This window comes from Falco naumanni, chromosome 10, assembly GCF_017639655.2.
Source record: "Falco naumanni isolate bFalNau1 chromosome 10, bFalNau1.pat, whole genome shotgun sequence".
In the NCBI taxonomy this organism is placed as follows: domain Eukaryota; kingdom Metazoa; phylum Chordata; class Aves; order Falconiformes; family Falconidae; genus Falco; species Falco naumanni.
The window spans coordinates 29,421,200-29,438,133 of NC_054063.1; the positions used below are offsets into that span (position 1 = coordinate 29,421,200).

Below are 16,934 nucleotides of genomic sequence, written 5' to 3' on the forward strand. Positions count from 1 at the left end.
CTTGAAGGTGTTTGAGGGATTTCAAGCCTGCTTTTAAATCTCCTCAGTTTAAGCTGCAAACATATTTTTGCATCTCTAACGTTTCTGACTGAGAGCACTTCTGGTTATCTGTTTGCACAGTCGGAGTAAACCTCTTCCATCTGGCACCAGGCTGGGAAGGTACTCCCCATCCCGGGGTGCCCAGACCTGCCACAAGAGCCGGGGGGGTTCTTTTGTTACCCTTCCCCTTCCATTGGCAAACCTTTTTGTGGTCTGTTTCGGCTGGCATTGCATTAGCTTGAAGCGTGTCACGTGCGTGATGCAGCACCTCTGACGTGCTGCTCATCCAGCTGTTCCTCTGCGCAAGGCTCTTCTGTCAGGAGGTTTAAATGCTTCCTGACATAGGCTTTGAGTGAGACGCTGGCAGGGAAGGAGGGAGGAGTTGTCTGTGAAAGAAAATAGCAAAGGATATGCCATAACGGGCTGAGATGGGAGCAGGGAGCTGTATCTCCTGGCGTTTGCAGCTCTCCAACATGGGCGAATCAACAGCCGGTGCTGCGCACGCTGGATGTCACATAACATCATGCTGTGAAATATTATTGATAATTATTTTTTAACCAAACAATTAGAAACCCAAGCTCCATCTCTGCTCGAGGAGGTTGTTAGGAGGATTATCTGACTGCACACTTTAATGCGCCAAGGGTGGCTTGAAGGAACTTTTTCAAAAGATAAGCTTGAAAGAACCTTTGATTTGTTGTAATCTTTGTGAATAAGCTTGCAAAAACTTGCTAATATTAAACCAAATATTGATTCAAATTGATTTAAAGGTCTTTCAAGGCAAAGCCAATTCAACTATTTTTTTTTTCTTGTCTGGTGATTCAAATCTACTTTATGGAAGGAAAAGTTTATTTTATGTTGTCTTTTAAGCCTAATTGTGGATGAAGGGAAGCTGAGTTCACAAAAGATTCTCCAATTAGACCCAATTGTATCAGTTAATCTAGTAAAATCTTGACTCAGTGCAAGTATTTATAGGTTCTGTTTTTATTTGTATCTCATATATGTGATTTCCCAAAATAAATTCCATCTTCTTTTCTAAGATATTTGCGGTCATTCAAGGCAGTAAAGGCAGAACCTGAAAGGCACAAGGGAAGATTAACCTTGAAGTCAGCAGCAACCATGTGCCCAGCACTCTCATGCTTTTGAAAATGTCACTGTAAAATACTTACAGTATTTCATGTCTGTTTTGAGAAAATATCCCTTGATCCTTTCTGGAGGCCAGTGATACATGGGCTCGTGTCAGCTGCTGCTCCCATCCGTTACTGCTGAGACAGCTTCTGGAGTTAAAGCCCTGGATCTCAGCAGGCTCGGTCTGAGATGGATGTGTCAGCTGAGGTGGGGATTCTGGGGGGACTGTCAGGGAGGCAGACTAAAGGCTTTGGTCTTCTGTCATGACTCCGGTTGTAATCTAGTGAAAGCTTGTAAAGAATTGGGTGTTGCAGGTCCTTAAATACTGGAAACTGCCATCAAAATGATACCCACAGAAGTTCAATTGAAGGAGTTCTGGTGTGTGCCTGGAAAAATCTGGGGTTTGTTTTAGGTTTTTTGATTGTTGTTTGGGTTTTTTTAATGTTTGGGGAAAAGGGGTTCTCTGCTAAAAAGTATCTGAGCCAGCCTTCATCTGTCTTGCTGCTGAGTACAGAGGTTGGAAGTTGTTGATGCACTGTTACTACTGAAGAGATAAGAGTAGAACACAGCTCATTTTGTTTGCTTGCTTTTTTAATATGAATTTTTAATGTGCCCTGCATTAGTGTTTTTGGCTTTGATATTGTAAGCCCAGGGTGAATGCATCGTTTTGAATTCTTGATGTCATAAACAGCAAGCTGGGAAATAGCACATTCAAAAAGTAAGCGTTTGTGAAGAAATTTACCTGGTGTAGAGGTTAGGACACCCCAGCCTAGACAGAGGGTACCAGCGCCTGCCCTTGCTAAGGGCATCCCTTCAGGATGCAGCAGACGAAGGCAGGGAGCTGAGCACCTCCTGCTGAGAGTCTGGGACAGCCTGGCAGCTGAATCGGACAGGAGCTGGGCTGCCCAAACCCCAAAAATAAGGTTAGTAAGCTTCTAACTTGAGGAAAAGCTGGCTTGGAAGAGCCCTATTAGGAGCACCAGCACTATGAACAGATCCATACTATAGCTCCAGGAATGCCTAAGGAACTTCTTCGCAGCCCCCACCTGCTATCCTTCCCCCTCCCCCGGTGCTTCCCGGGGTGGCGTGGCATGGGCTGGCTGCCCTCACCGTGGCCTTCTCCTGGCAGGTGGCCCTGGTGCAGTGGACCGAGAGCGTGGGCTTGACGCTGGTGGGCAGGGACCAGTCCTCCGTGCAGCTGAGGACACCGGGTGGCCACATCCTGAACTTCACCATCCTCCAGATCTTCCCCTTCACTTACGAGAGCAAGCGCATGGGGATCATCGTGCGGGTAAGTGGCTTCGGGTCAGCCCTCGTGGCTTGGTGAATCTCCTGCTAATGCAGCGTGGAACACATCCACCACCGGCTCTCAGCTGTGCTGTGCGCCCTGCCTGAGATGTGCCGCCTCTCCTGCCTCAGGCGGGATGCTGGTGCTCTGGTTGGAGCTAATAGCATCTCCTTGCTGGGTTTGGGTAGCGATACATCCTTTGCCTTGGCCGTGTTGGACGGTAAGTGCTGTAGCGCCCCGGGACATCTTCAGTTTATTAATCTTCGGTCCCTTGCTCAAAATAATGAAGGAGCCCAGGCTTCGGGCACTGGGGCGTGTGTCTGTGTCTGTCCCCTGCAGCTCTGGCTTCTTCCAGCTGCTCCTTCCTGCTCACAGTTATAATTTGCGATGTACTCGGGGGTGGGTTTCTGCTGTACAGCTGCCTGCGTAGTTTTGTGCCTGCATCGTCAGGGACAGTGGCAGGTTGGGGACAGGTGTCCAGCCAGCACTGCCACCAGCCGTGGAAGTGGCTCCTTGCCAGTGCAGCAGGGCCTCCGGGGGGGTGCTGGGAAAGAAGAGGGAGCTGGAGCCTTTCCCTCCGACTGTGAAGCCAAGGGCCCCGGGGATGCAGCGGGATGTTGGGAGAGGATTTTTGCTGCAAGTGTGCAAGGTAGAAGGAGCTGTAGGAGGCACTGGTGGGGTGTAAGAGCAGTAAAATCTGAGTGTTTTGTCTGTGTGCGCTGAACGAAGGCTCAGCAGCTTTGATAATCAGCACAGATGCCATGTTACCTCTCAGGTAAGGCTGTTTTTTTCAGGAAATCTTGAAGGCAGCATTGACAGCCAAAGAAATAGTCACGGTTACCCTGTCCCATAGGACCCGAATTCTGTGTCCCTTCCCCCAGTGGCTGACACAGCGAGGAGGAAGAGGAGCTCGGAAGGGGCAGGACTGCTTTCTCCAGGGGAGCAGGCACAGCAGCGTCTCAGGGAATCTTGAGCTGACTTTGAAGCCTTGCTCTGTGTCCCTGCGGTTTTCTTTTTGTCTGTCCAAAAGCTCCTGCCCTTCCCGTCATGCCCATGCTGGGGGGGGGCTATACAATGCGCTGAGGCTGTGAGTCAACCCAGGTCACAAGTGCTTTCCCCACCTCGGGGTCAGCCAGGAGCAGGAATCCCAGCAGGTTCACGGGTCCAGCTTACACTGCATCACCAGCGCAAATGTGGTGGAACAACAGGGGGTGACGGAGGTGGCAGCAAGTGGGAAGGAGAGAGGGGATCCCCACAACAAATAACTGGGATATTGTTAGTGGTTTTGTGAAAGAGCTCCCCAGATCTCTCCCAGGCATTGAAAGTCCTCTCAGACCCTGTAGAAGTACAGCACTGCAGGGGGAAACGCTTGTAGCTGCACGGAACCGTGGAGATTTTAAAAAAAAATCTATTTAACAGAGCCTGCAGCTGTGCTGAGAACATGGTTTTGTGAGCAGGGCTTGGAAATAGCTGAGTTAAGGTAAAAGGGTGCATTTGTGCAAGTACCTTTAGCAGCAGCAGCAGGCACTGTGCACGTTAAATACATGCCCAGCTGAAATTGCATGTGTAACTTTGTGGTTTTATATACAAATAGAGTATAAGGTTGGAGTCTTAGAAAAAAAAAATCACATTAAAAAGAAGAAAGCGTGGGTGCTAGAAACAGTTGAGATCAGCTGTCACCATTATCATCATTAGTTTTCGAGATAGTGCTAGACAATCAACCTTAGTAAGGTAAACAAACGTAGACATGGTGAGGCACTTCCATTTCCCTGCGAAGCAAACAAGGTGAAGCAGTCTGAATACTTCTTTTGGAGATAATTAAAACATCCTTGCTATGTTTTTTTTTTTTAAAATGAGAGTACAGACAGATAATTGGTACCAGGAATCTAAAACATGAGTATGAAACCTATAATCCAGAGCAAAATACAATTTGTTGTATCATTTCGTGGGATCTGCAGCTTTGTTATTTAGGGTGGGGAGAACAAGTATGATGGGTGGGTTTTTTTCTTTTTTTTTCTTCTTTCTTCTTTTTTTTTTCTTCCCCTCCTATTCCCCCGTTTACTTTGTGGTACTGGGTTGCTGCATGTTTGGTTTGGGTTCTCTGGAAATAGGGTGTAAAAATACTTTCTGCGTCGTGTATTTTAAGTTAGGACAGCAGGAGGAATAGCCTTTGGTTTTAGTTACGAGCAGTTGGGGTCAGTACTACACACATGCGCCTGCTTCATCGGTAGCAGATTAATTTGGTCTGCTTTGTTGGCTGATGTTTGGTATCTTCACAAGTCTCAGCTTCTCTGGACCCCTGGAAGAGCACAGTCCCTGTCAGAAACAGCGCCGTGAGGGGATGATGTGAAATGGAGCAACGCAGGGTTGCGTTCATCAACAACCAATATTATGGAGAGCTTCAATATTCCTGTTACCAAGAGATTTGGTGATAAAAATGGAACTGTGATACGTACATATCATTGCTTTCACAAACCCATGAAGGACAAGCTGTGTTTAATGCAGATTGAAAATCATTAAACCTCATGCAGATGGCTGTATTTGTGTTACCCTACCTGAGTATTTTGGACCTGGATCTCCTGTTGCTCAAGAAACTGCTTTTAAGTTCTGGATCACACACCACTGTACTGTGCAGGGGGGGCAAATTTGTATTTCAAGTTATTCCAGGGTTTGGAATATTAAAACATGCCCAAGGGCAGGAATGTTAGTTGAAGTGGGCTGATAGGCTGAGCATGTATGAAGTAATCGGTGTGTTCAATCTGCAAATCTAGAGATCCAACCGAATGCCACTGAACGTCAAAACAGTCATCAGTCTTCCCACGAGCAAACATCTCGTGCCATGGGGGATAGCTGCAACACGTATAGTGCATGTCCATTTAAATACAGCAAGTGTAAATACTTCAGGTTAATTATTTTTGTAGTGAAAATGATGTGGAGACTTCAGGCAACCTTTTCAAGACCTAGAATAAAAATATTAGCAATAAGAGGGAGGGATACACAACCTCCCTCCCCATTGCGTACTGTAAGTGCAACTTCTGATGAGATGCTGTGTTATCAAAGGTGTAAGAAGTGGGCTAAGCATTGAAGCCAGGGTATGCTTCATTACATTGTGTTTATACACTCCACAGAGAAGTGGATGCCCTGAAGTTTTCTCGTGTAAGTGGAAAAGATTCCTCTTTTTGTTTTCCTCTTTGGTTTAAAGCCTATTCCTTTTAAATTACCTGTTATCTACATTCTGCACCATTAGGAAGAAAATGGTTTCTATTTTGCATTTCTGTATTTAAGAGTATTACTGCTGCCAAGCCCAGCAAAACTCCCACTTGTGGTCAGTGAGAGCACCATCAAGCCCAGATCCTGACTGTCAATACTGTTGATAGAAGCATTGTCCCCTCTCTGCTGTGCTTGTTAATTGTCTGTCTTTTGTTTTGCAACCATTGAGCTGCTGCTAAGGCACTGAGATCAGCTCCCGATTTATGTACCTGTGCAGAAGTAAGGTTTGAGGAGCAGATGCTGGCTGCCCGGGTGTTACTTTGCCACATTCCTGTATACTCCCAAAACAATAACTTCAAGCAGGGTTTTCATTTTAATCTTAAAAAAGAAGAGTTTATAAATAGGTAATTGTCAAATACAATTTTCTTTTATTACACATACATGTATGCATGTGTAGGCACTCCATCTGGTTTTGATCCACAACTTGCAAGGTGTTTACCTCTTCAGTCAACCTTCTAAAACTGTGCTGCTTGTTTAAAAAAGCAGAAGTAAGGGGAGGGAAAGTCGTGTGAAGTATCCAGAAGGCAACGGCACAGTGAGCAGCTGGGGAGGGGAGGGAAGCGGCAGAATGAAGCTGCACTCAGGACTGAGCGAGCAGAATTCAAATGGTTTTCTGCTCATCTGTACAGGGATTGCCCATTCTTATAAACTGCAATTTTTTTTGGCTAGTGGGAGCCGTCGCAATTGCCTCGCCAGGCTTGCTGTACGATCTGGGTATAGCGTTCCAGCAGGCGGTGCCTGCATCCAGCCCAGTAACGCTGTTATGAAGCCCTTGCTGGCAGAGACGCCTGCCTCCCCTGCTGATCTTGTCTGCTCTGGCTTCTATAGAAAGATCTTCAACACATAACTTTAGTAAATAAGTAGTAGTCAATGCTGAAAACAAGTAGCAGATGTTGCTGTGTTTGGGATATTTTTGCAATATGTGCTTGTTTACTTGTGATCAACTGTCGTTTCTGTAGCTGATTACTTCAATTCTAAGAAGTCTTGTTCTACCAAAGCAGCCACTCTTCACCGTACTGTTTACTGACTTCTCTCCTTAAAAGGAGGCCTCCTTGTTTGACCACAATATTTTCCATTTTCTTTTTTCTTTGCATTTTTTTTTCCCCTTACCCGTGTGGAATGATCTTTGTTGTAAAGCAAAGATAGCGCTATTGTCATATCTGGAATTGAAAGAAGTCTTTGAACTGTGGCCAGAGTCAGACCACGGTGGAAAAAGATGCCTCTCCAAAACAATGTAAATCTGCACAGAGATTTGCCAGTTATAGTGTGATCTTACCATAATATGAGAACGCACTAACCTCCTATTGAACTTGGTGAGAGGAAATGACTAATGCAAGGAGATAGCTGATACAGTATTTATATTGGACAAAAAATCTAAACTATCTTAAGCCAATTCTGCAGCACGGGAAGTGGAGTCTTTATTCAGTTTCCTACAGAGATGTTGTTAGACACTTTTTAATCAAATAATTTAATAGATAAACCTTTACCTTTGGCGGCTGCCAAAAGCATTGTCTTTTATTTAAGCAGATTCCAGTTGTTTTGGTAGTGACAAGCATTTTGCTTTGGGGATGTGGGATGTGTGGGTATCTGGTATCCGTAAATGAAGGCTGGATGTTTCAGGACATGAAAAACCATGCTTAAGCTTAATTATAAGAATCTTCCTTGCAAATATCATTATGAGCTTGGCAACAATGTTCAGTAAAGGAGCTTTGTTATCTTTCACTACTTCTTAATTTCCCTAGCAAAGACGCTTACTTCTCTTCTCTACGTTTACCTGCAGCAGGTCCTGCTTGCCTTTGTTTTTTTGCTGTGGATGTAAACTCTGGTTTGCCAGTGCCGCAGGACGTTAGGTTTTTACCTACCGACTCGAGCTCTTCTTGTGTGAGAACCTTGGCCACTACTTTCTGTAACAGTGGAACAGACTGATACATATATTAAATAGTGTGAGAATGAAAAAGTGTCCGCTGTGCTTTTCTTTAATTTCTTTTTTTCCTAAAGTGCTTTCCCCCCTTCATTCACAGCTGTCTATTTCCAGTCTTTCCTGGGCTTTTTGTTTTTGCATGTTAAGTTTATTTTCTTCCTATCCCTGGTGGCTATCTTGGTTTACAGAGCAGTTTGTTCCTTACTCATTGTTTTGTCTCCTTTGAGGAAATTGCCAGGGTTTCCATTAGCTTGTAGTACTAATAACTGTGACCTCGTTAAGTATCTGCCTGGTTAGAAGGGATTTTTTAATTTGTGGTAATGTAAATATGCTTTGCTTGCAGCCTACAAATTATTTGTATCAGACAAGGCAGGCAGCAATCTAACCTTTCTGTGGCAAGCATAAACTTTAATTATGCTTAATGCCATACAATGCAACAGAGGGGGTAAACTAGAGTGATTTTTTTTTTTTTTTTTTACTGTGTTAAGTTTTCTGCATCTGTGTGATTGTTTCAGGTAAATATGAAATAAATTTTCAAGGTGAGGGCTAGCAGTTATTCCAAAGTTGCACGGTCAGGATTGAGGCTTGTCTGCATGGAGATGCCCTGTTGCTGATTAAAAAGCTGAACGTCCTTTTCTAAAGCATTAATTCTTACTGCGAGTAGTTGCGATTGAATCGGCACCTCCTTTTGGCCCCGAGACAAGATCCTGCGCCAGATGGACCCTCAGCCTGAGCCGGTGCAGACCCCTTTGTGACTGTTGTGCAGAAAGCTCAGCGCTGCGCTTGCTGAGGCCACTCCAGATACGGTAATAGTGGCCCAGCTTACACTCTTCTGTTTCTTACCTGCAGGATGAATCAACGGGAGAGATCACCTTCTACATGAAGGGGGCTGATGTGGTGATGGCTGGGATCGTGCAGTACAACGACTGGCTGGAAGAGGAGGTACGGGGCTGTCTCTCCTGTGTGCGGAGGGTTTCTTACGCGACTGCTTTTCCCCTTCCAGGGCAACGCGTGACAAAGCTCGTCAGTGTGGCAGAGTGGCCATAACTGCTAGACCATGGGCGAGCCAGAAGGTTACTGATCTTGGCAATTCATCAGCCAAGTACATGCACAGTAACAAGGAAGTTCAGGTGCAAGTTCAACATACTTAGCGCAGAATAAATCCTGTAAAATAAATGGATTTTGCTCAAAACTGATTGCCACTCAAGGTGACCGAACTTCTCCAGAGTTTGGTCCTGTGTTTGGATTTAAGACTAAAAGGTCAAATTTCAAAACTACATTTGGCAGCTTTGTACTGGGATATGTGTGTTAGGTTAGTAGTAACCTTGACGCAGAGTTCATAGCAGTAGCTTTGGTTACTGATTTTCCCCACCCCCAAACCCTGGTGTTCAATGGAATAGTACTCCCTTGGTCTTATTTTAAAGAGTCGATGGCCAAAGATGTGAAGTCTACAAATCAAAGGCTTGTCTCCTTGGAGACAGAGAAAATGAAATCAGTGGGCTTGCTTTTGCCACACTGGTATAGCACAGAGGACATTTCTGATCACTGGGATAGATTACAAACCGTTGCAGATCTTTTTTTTTTCCTCTCGGGTTTATCATGCACTTTATCAGATGTCATATACTCACTGGGGCTGCTCAAATGGGACGGTTATTTTCTTAACCTGCTATCTTATATTGCCATCTCTGCAACGCTGTGCATAAATCGTCTTAACTTGAGATTGAGTTTATGGTTTACAATGTGATGCTTCTTTCCAGTGTGGTAACATGGCTCGGGAAGGCCTGAGGGTTCTCGTCGTAGCCAAGAAGTCTCTGACGGAAGAGCAGTATCAAGACTTTGAAGTAAGTTTTTATTTGTTTTTTAGTTTGTTTTTAAACAGACCATCACTGAAGCCATTCTCACAGACCTCTTATTGATAATGCTGCCTCTCATCTCCCTGCTCCTTCTGCTACAATTGCCATTCTTCAATGTCTTGTCTGTTCTTTTAATCAGAGTTGCTTTTTAAGTGATCTGTATGAAACTGGATCCCAGCCAGGACCCTCCGAAACAGTTCCTGAATCCTGCCTTATAATCTTTCATGGTTATAAATCCTGCAAATGTTCATCATTTGTTAGACAAGTTGTTTGTGTGTGGAAACGTGTTGGCTTTTCATTTTCATTGCTGCATTCCATCATCCAGGGAAACTACAAACAACCAGGATATAACCCGGCTGGGCTTCATGGAAACACAGGCTTCATGAGTGCGGTTTGTGAGATAGGTCTCTACTCACAGCACTGATTTGCTTACCCCAGGCAGGCAAAATGTGAGGAACTGTTTAGTTAGATGCAGAGATGAGAGTAGAAAAGGTTAGGATTCTCTGTTCCTGTCATTTGTAGATGGTTTCGTTGCAGAAACTGTGGCTACCTGTGGTGCGAGGGATTCGCTTCCCGGCTTTCTGCAGGTGTCACTTTGGCAGCTGCCGTGCATTTGTGTGCACGGGGACGTGCTGTGCGTCGCCCTGCCCAGCTGGAACAGGACAGGGACAGAACAACAGCCTGAGAAATGTCCACCTTATTCTGTAACACACACCTTCTGTTTGCCAGCCATTACAGGTGGCATCCCCGAATAAAATAAGTAAAATTATCTTGCCAGAGGTATACTCGGTATTTTTAAGCTTAACACCCATCAGTAGAAATAAACCTGACCAGTTTCTCTGTAACCCTTTTGATGTCATACACTGACCTTTTGGTGTCTCCATTAAGAGTCGCTGTTGGGGTTTTCTAGCAGTGTCTGCCGTTAACAGGGGCAGGTGGGCTGGTTACCCCTCGTGCTGGTCAGCACTGTATTCCATAAAAATGCAGGCTGCTGCGTGAGTGAGCGCGCTGTGTCTGCTCTGCCCTCAGGCACGCTATGTCCAGGCGAAGCTGAGCGTGCACGACCGCTCCCTGAAGGTGGCCACGGTCATCGAGAGCCTGGAGATGGAGATGGAGCTGCTGTGTCTCACCGGCGTGGAGGATCAGCTGCAGACGGATGTCAGACCCACTCTGGAGACGCTGAGAAATGCTGGTATCAAGGTCTGTCTAACCTGACGTTGTCCTTAGCAGGAGCACTTGCACCCTCTGGAGTATGTGGTGTATGGTCCTACAGCTGGTAAATTAAGATACGGCGGGGCTGGCTGAGGCATTTTAGATGTCACTTCAGGAACAGAACACGCTGGAAGTGGTATATGCTAACAAAACACATGGAAGCGTGTCACCTTTTGTGCCTTTCTTCCCCTAACGTGCTCTGGCTCCTGCAGAGAAGCAGAAGGATGGCTACGGGAGACTTGGGGGCAATTGTTTATTTTGGATACTTGTGTGAAACAAGACCGCTTTGGATGTGCCTCCTGCAGGAACGCCTGTGCTGGGGTTGAAGCTGTGGATATTTATGTTTTCAGTAGCCACTAGAGGGGGGCTGAGCCAAGGGAATCGAGGCTGGACTGGTTTGGTTGGGTTTTTTTCCCCCTCTCCAGCTTGCTGGGCTCCCGCATCCAAGATTCGGACACCTCTCTGCTAAGCACAGAGGCTGTAGGGACCGGTGGGATGCGCGCTTAGTCTGTCTCTCTGAAAACTTGTCAGTCAGATCCTGGAATTGCAAAAGGAAAAAAATAATGGACTAACCATTCGGTTTTGGGCAAGAAAAGTAGGTAAAAGATTCTGGTTGTGGTGTTTCTGCTTTAAGTAGCAAAACGAGCAAAATCCTTTAGCCATGCTGTGAATCCAAAGCAGGGCTGTGTGTTTGGGATTTAGGTGGGAAGTGGAATTCAAGGCTTGGGACAAGCTTCTGAAAGTGTTTTTCTGTTAGGAAACAGCAGGGACTTGGGCAGAGAAGCAAGACGAGCAGAATCAGAGCGAGCTCTTAGCAGCGTTGTGGCTTTCTCCCTTTGCAGCGTAGTCCTGGCCACTTACTGCAAAGCGCTTTCATGTTTTCTCTTCACCTTGGCTGGAGTCGGTGTCGGGGTGTGGAGCACGTCGTGGCACGGCGAGTGTGGCACTGCTGAGCCCTCCTTGCAATGCTACAGTCGTTAGGGTATTGCATGCAAGGAGTAAATCAAGAGTGAAGGCAGCCTTGTAATTCATTACAGGGACCATCTTGTTAAGATCAAATCTCTTTCCAGCCTCAGATTATTAAACAAATAAGTGAGTCTTTGTGTGTTTTTTTGGTTGTTTTCTTTTTTTAAAAAAAGTTTCATTAAATATTCTTGGGCGGTGTCTTGAAAGAATAAAAACACCAGTGGAAAAAACAAAACTCTGATATATTTACACTGTTGAGGGAATTCCCTGCCAGATTATAACAGGGTATTGCTGCTGACACTGCTTTCTAATGCCTCCCCTCACCAGCACGAAATAAAAGGAGCAGCGTATATTTAAAAAAAAGTATAAAAATATAAAAAACCAACACAAAACAACACACAAAAAAAAAAAAAAAACAACCAACAACCCCGACCAACTTAGCCTGTTCCAGACGCACACATCAGCAGTGAGCTAACCCCAGTTGCATCATCCACATTTCAGGCAGGGCCATGAGGGATCTCTGCGGCAGGGCCTGCTGCTTTCAGCGTACAAGAAATAGCTGGGGTGGGACACATGAGCACACGCACACGCATTCTTTAGCTTGCATTTTGTGGGTTTGTCGGCAGAATCTTGATATACTGCAGGTGGGGGAAAAAAAAAAGTTATACGTAGTTTGTAACTTCTTTGCATTTAAGCCTCTTTAAAAGCTTTGCTTGCTTTCAGGGTGAGAATTTTCTTGTATGTTTTATAATAGGGCTTTTTTAGAAGAATATTAGGGTATGTATTCTAACAGTCCTTTTATATGCCTGAACTGGCAGGTGGTACTTCTAGATGTGCTGCAGATGTGCTTGTTAAGTTTTGTATTTAATACATTTGATATTTGGATTTTAGGTGTGGATGCTGACAGGGGATAAATTAGAGACAGCCACGTGTACGGCCAAGAATGCACATTTGGTGACACGGACACAGGACATCCATATATTCAGACTAGTGAGTAACACCCACATACCCCTCTCTCTAGACTTGCTCAGGACCCCAAACTCTGGGACAGGAGTGTTGCTGAGATCACAGCTGTTTTTTCTAGCAGTAGACCCAAAATATTTTAATTCTTTTGACCCACCTTTCTATCCCCTGAGGTTTTGTTTATCTGCATGCCCTGAATAGCTCAGTGTGCTGCCCTCTCTGTATTACTTTTGCTCCCTCTGAGACTTGTTTATTTGGTTTTTCATCCCAGCGGAGCAAACCCTTCCTCAGTTGCCATCTTTTCCCGCAGGTGACTAACCGGGGAGAAGCCCACCTGGAGCTGAACGCCTTCCGTCGGAAACACGACTGTGCTCTGGTCATTTCTGGGGACTCGCTGGAGGTAGGCTCTGGGCAAAACGCAGCGGCCGAATTCTGTTGGGTTTTTTGTTTTTTGTTTTTTTTTTGTTTTGTTTTGTTTTTTGGGTTTTTTTTTTTAAGAAACTTTCAGAGCACGAACATAGGTGATGTTTCTGATCTCTGTGAATTAGGTGTGTCTGAAGTACTACGAGTATGAGTTCATGGAGCTGGCTTGCCAGTGCCCTGCCGTCGTGTGCTGCCGATGCGCTCCAACGCAGAAGGCGCAGATCGTGCGGTTGCTGCAGGAACGTACTGGCAGGCTCACCTGCGCCGTTGGTAAGGGGCTACCCAGGGAGGAGGGACCATCTAGGATGGTGCCTTGACTGTTTCTTCTTTTCAAACTTGAACACAAAGTTTCTGACTGTTTCGAACATCCCCTGTCATCTCATAACACCTGGAAATGCTGAGGTAGGGGAACAGTGGATTTGTGGGATGATCGAGAAAATGAGATTTTGCATATGGGAACTTCGGTGGCAAACTGCTCAGAAATATTTGGGGTGGTATCTTTGCAAAACTTGATCAGGTGAAGTGCCGTTGTTAAGGTATGGACTTTGTTTCAGCGTTGTAGGTATAATGGTACACATACAAGTCAGATAAAGCAATCCGTGGCTGCGGGGTGTCTATTAGAAACAGAACAAAACTTCTCAGGAATTTAATTCCACGATTTCTAATCAAAATCCCGCTTTTGTTGATAGGTTTCTTTTAATATTAGCCTGGTGCAGATGCCTTTGGTGGGGTTGCAGGTCGCCCCCCTTGCTTAACTACCCGTGTCGTTTGTCTGTGCTCTGACCTGCAGGTGATGGAGGGAATGATGTGAGCATGATTCAGGAGGCTGACTGCGGCGTTGGAGTCGAAGGGAAGGTGAGATTACCTCATGTTAATAACACTTCCTATGGCAATTCAGAAGCTAGTGCACAAGTAACGCTTAAATGAATCCTCAGAAATTTGTGTGGAAAAGTGAGAAGCTTCCGTAAGAATAATCATCAGAGCAATAGCCCCTTACCATGAAAAATAATGTGGCTGTAATGGATTCTACCGTTTAATAGAGTTCTTTATTTGGTTCTTGGCAGATTCCTGGAATCTGGATCGTTGTGGTTCATTTGGGTTTTTTTTAATCACACGTAGATGCTCCAAATGCTGGAGTTATAATTAGTCTGATAGCATATACCCTGCATGTAAAATTAAAGCCTGTTTATATTCGTTTAGAAAGCAAACTCTGGGTTAGAGCTCTGGTTCCTGCACGTGGAGCTGCTTGGAGCGGCAAGGCTGGATTTGGCGGCAGTGGAAAGACTCTGCTTGCAGTGAGCCAAAACACTAAAATGAGTGAACTTTTGAGACTGAAAATTTGTGTTCAAAACTGACTTGATATGAGTGGTGTCCACGTTAACATGCATGTTGTGAATCATAATCCAGAGGGTTGCTTAGACTTGGAGGCCAGGGTTCAAATGGGAATTCTCCTCATATTTTTGCTCTTTGCTTAAAAGCCACAGTGGAAGGGGAAAGTGCCGAAGTAATAATCTCCCCCACCTAATATATTGCAAATTTTCTTGGAAATTCTGTCAGTGATAACTAAATAATAATACAATATTATTTAGTTTCCAATCATGAAATGATCTCATTATGCTTTTACTTGCTGTTGCACACAGGAAGGAAAACAGGCATCGCTTGCAGCTGATTTCTCTATCACTCAGTTCAAACATCTGGGTCGTTTACTAATGGTGCATGGAAGAAACAGTTACAAGCGGTCTGCGGCGCTCAGTCAGTTTGTAATCCACAGGAGCCTGTGCATCAGTACCATGCAGGTAGGTGGGCTGGCCTGAGGCTTTTTCCCACGGCCAGGTGAAAAAGCGGAATCAAAAAGTATAGGTTCTATATTTCATTTTTGGATGCAACTGTTTCTTCTGATAAAAATGTTGGTAGGTTGGAACATGAGGTTGTTACTCTGATAGGAAAACACATAAGAAAGTTGCTGGTATAGAACAAACATGAGCGACTTCTCCAAAACTGGACAAACAATGTTCTACCTTGGAAAACACTGCTCCCACGCGGCACGCCGTCGCTGCTGTTTGGTAATGGTAGGAAATACTGAAAATCTGAAGCAGGGCAGTACTCTCACGGCCACTGCTGAGTAAGTGCACTTATTTTCAGGTGTGTTTTAACTTTGGCCTCACTATTTGAAGGCCTTGCTTAAGCAGCTGAGGAGGACCTGGCTGACTCCCTGATGAGGTTACCGAAAGCTGGGTCTGGCGCGTTGCAGAGTGTTCGCAGGAGCTGTGCCACGAAGGCTGCTGGAGCACATACGAACCTTCCCAAGCACTCAGCAGCTCGCTGCAGCAACGTGGACGCCGTCTGTTCCTCTCCATTGCAAAAGGAACCTTAGAAACAGCTTTGGTATTCACAAAACTTACATCGCTCCTGTGTGCGGAGCCTCAGCGTAACAAAAATGCAATTGCCAGTTGGCAAGGAGAGTTGAAAAAGATTTTGAGAGTTCATGAGCCAAATTCTGTTCTTAGCTGTGGTGACTTGAGTGAAAGTTACAGTTAAGGACAGAGGTTACTTTCTGGGAGTTGTGTTTCCATGCCACAGTGTACCGATACATTCGTTAAGAACACAAAGTATTTTTTGGGTAAAATATTTCTGAGAAGGCTGGTTCTGCCCTCTGCCCTTGTTTAGAATAATAGCACCAGAGACAAAAGGTTCAGACTCAAGGGACAGTCTAGCTTACTCTGCAGCTAAAACCAAGAACAGAAAACAAACCTGTAACTTCTGACAAAAAAAAATAATTAATCTTGAACTCTTTGGAGTTTGTGTTAGTGAGTGTTCCCTCTTTTTACATTGCAAAAGCATCATCCAGGCTTTTACATCCAGGAAGTACACACCTGACCTTCTCAACATCTGGATAGCTTTGATCAAACCAGTGGGCTTTGGAGGAAACTCTTTATGTTCTTTTCTGTGGAATTACGTTACAAAGAATTTTCCAAGCCCAGCTTTCCAGTTTTTGCTGTTAAACATAGCTTTTATCTAAGGTTTGTATAGGAATAAAAAGGGTTGATACTACATTCTTCTGTTTTCATTTGAGGAATTTGGAGAACCCACTGCCAGTGTGCTTCAGTTTGAACAGAGTATGTTTTTAAGATGTTACTTTTACTGCAGTATCTTAATGCCTGAAAAGCTTATTTCTTTTCTTTTCTAGGCTGTTTTCTCATCAGTATTTTACTTTGCTTCAGTTCCTCTCTACCAAGGCTTTCTCATCATTGGGTAAGAGCTCTTTTTACTGATAGTGTTGAAAACCTGTGCATAATGAATAGTCTTGGGCTAATTAACATGCAAGGCATGCACATCTCCACTCCGCGTGTTTCACAACACTGCTTCAGAAGATGGATGTGATCCTTGTCCCCTTTCTGCTCCTCTGCACTGAACAAAGCCACCGAGGCAATGCAAACGCTTACAGAAACCTTTCCAAAAGGACAGTTGGTTGCATTCAGAACATGAGATGCCAGCCATCCTCCAGGGACTGTTCCTTCAATCCCAGTAAAAAGCAGAGGGACAGTACTTACGCTCTGGTGCTTGTGCAGCAGAGAAAGCCAGTGCCCAGCTCCTGACAGTGTCAGAAAGGGAGCACAGCCCAACCGCTTCAACAGGGGGAATCGGTTCCTGTCTTAAATCCCATGGCTTTATAGGCTTGCGACTACGTAATTAAAAACCCAAACAGTAAATTCATCTCCATTGCCTTCTGACGCAGACAGCATCAAGCCTGAACTGTAGAGCAAACTTTGGGTTGGGGACAGGTTTGTCCTTGGCTCCGTTAATAACCCCGTAACACCAGTTGCAATACTTGAACCAGTCACCTGTGTATGAGTGTTTGCAATCAAAAGCCATT

The 16,934-nt window shown here is 44.9% G+C and overlaps 1 protein-coding gene across 1 annotated transcript in view; it reads left to right on the forward strand.

Moving 5' to 3' along the window:
• ATP9A (ATPase phospholipid transporting 9A (putative)) overlaps positions 1-16,934 on the forward strand; it is a 63,636-nt gene that overhangs the window by 36,969 nt on the left and 9,733 nt on the right. The window contains exons 15-24 of the mRNA XM_040608540.1: positions 2,294-2,455; positions 8,493-8,585; positions 9,401-9,484; positions 10,526-10,696; positions 12,566-12,664; positions 12,948-13,037; positions 13,186-13,330; positions 13,851-13,915; positions 14,701-14,856; positions 16,248-16,312. Coding sequence (XP_040464474.1) covers positions 2,294-2,455; positions 8,493-8,585; positions 9,401-9,484; positions 10,526-10,696; positions 12,566-12,664; positions 12,948-13,037; positions 13,186-13,330; positions 13,851-13,915; positions 14,701-14,856; positions 16,248-16,312 — 1,130 coding nt within the window. The remainder of the gene's footprint in view (positions 1-2,293; positions 2,456-8,492; positions 8,586-9,400; positions 9,485-10,525; positions 10,697-12,565; positions 12,665-12,947; positions 13,038-13,185; positions 13,331-13,850; positions 13,916-14,700; positions 14,857-16,247; positions 16,313-16,934) is intronic.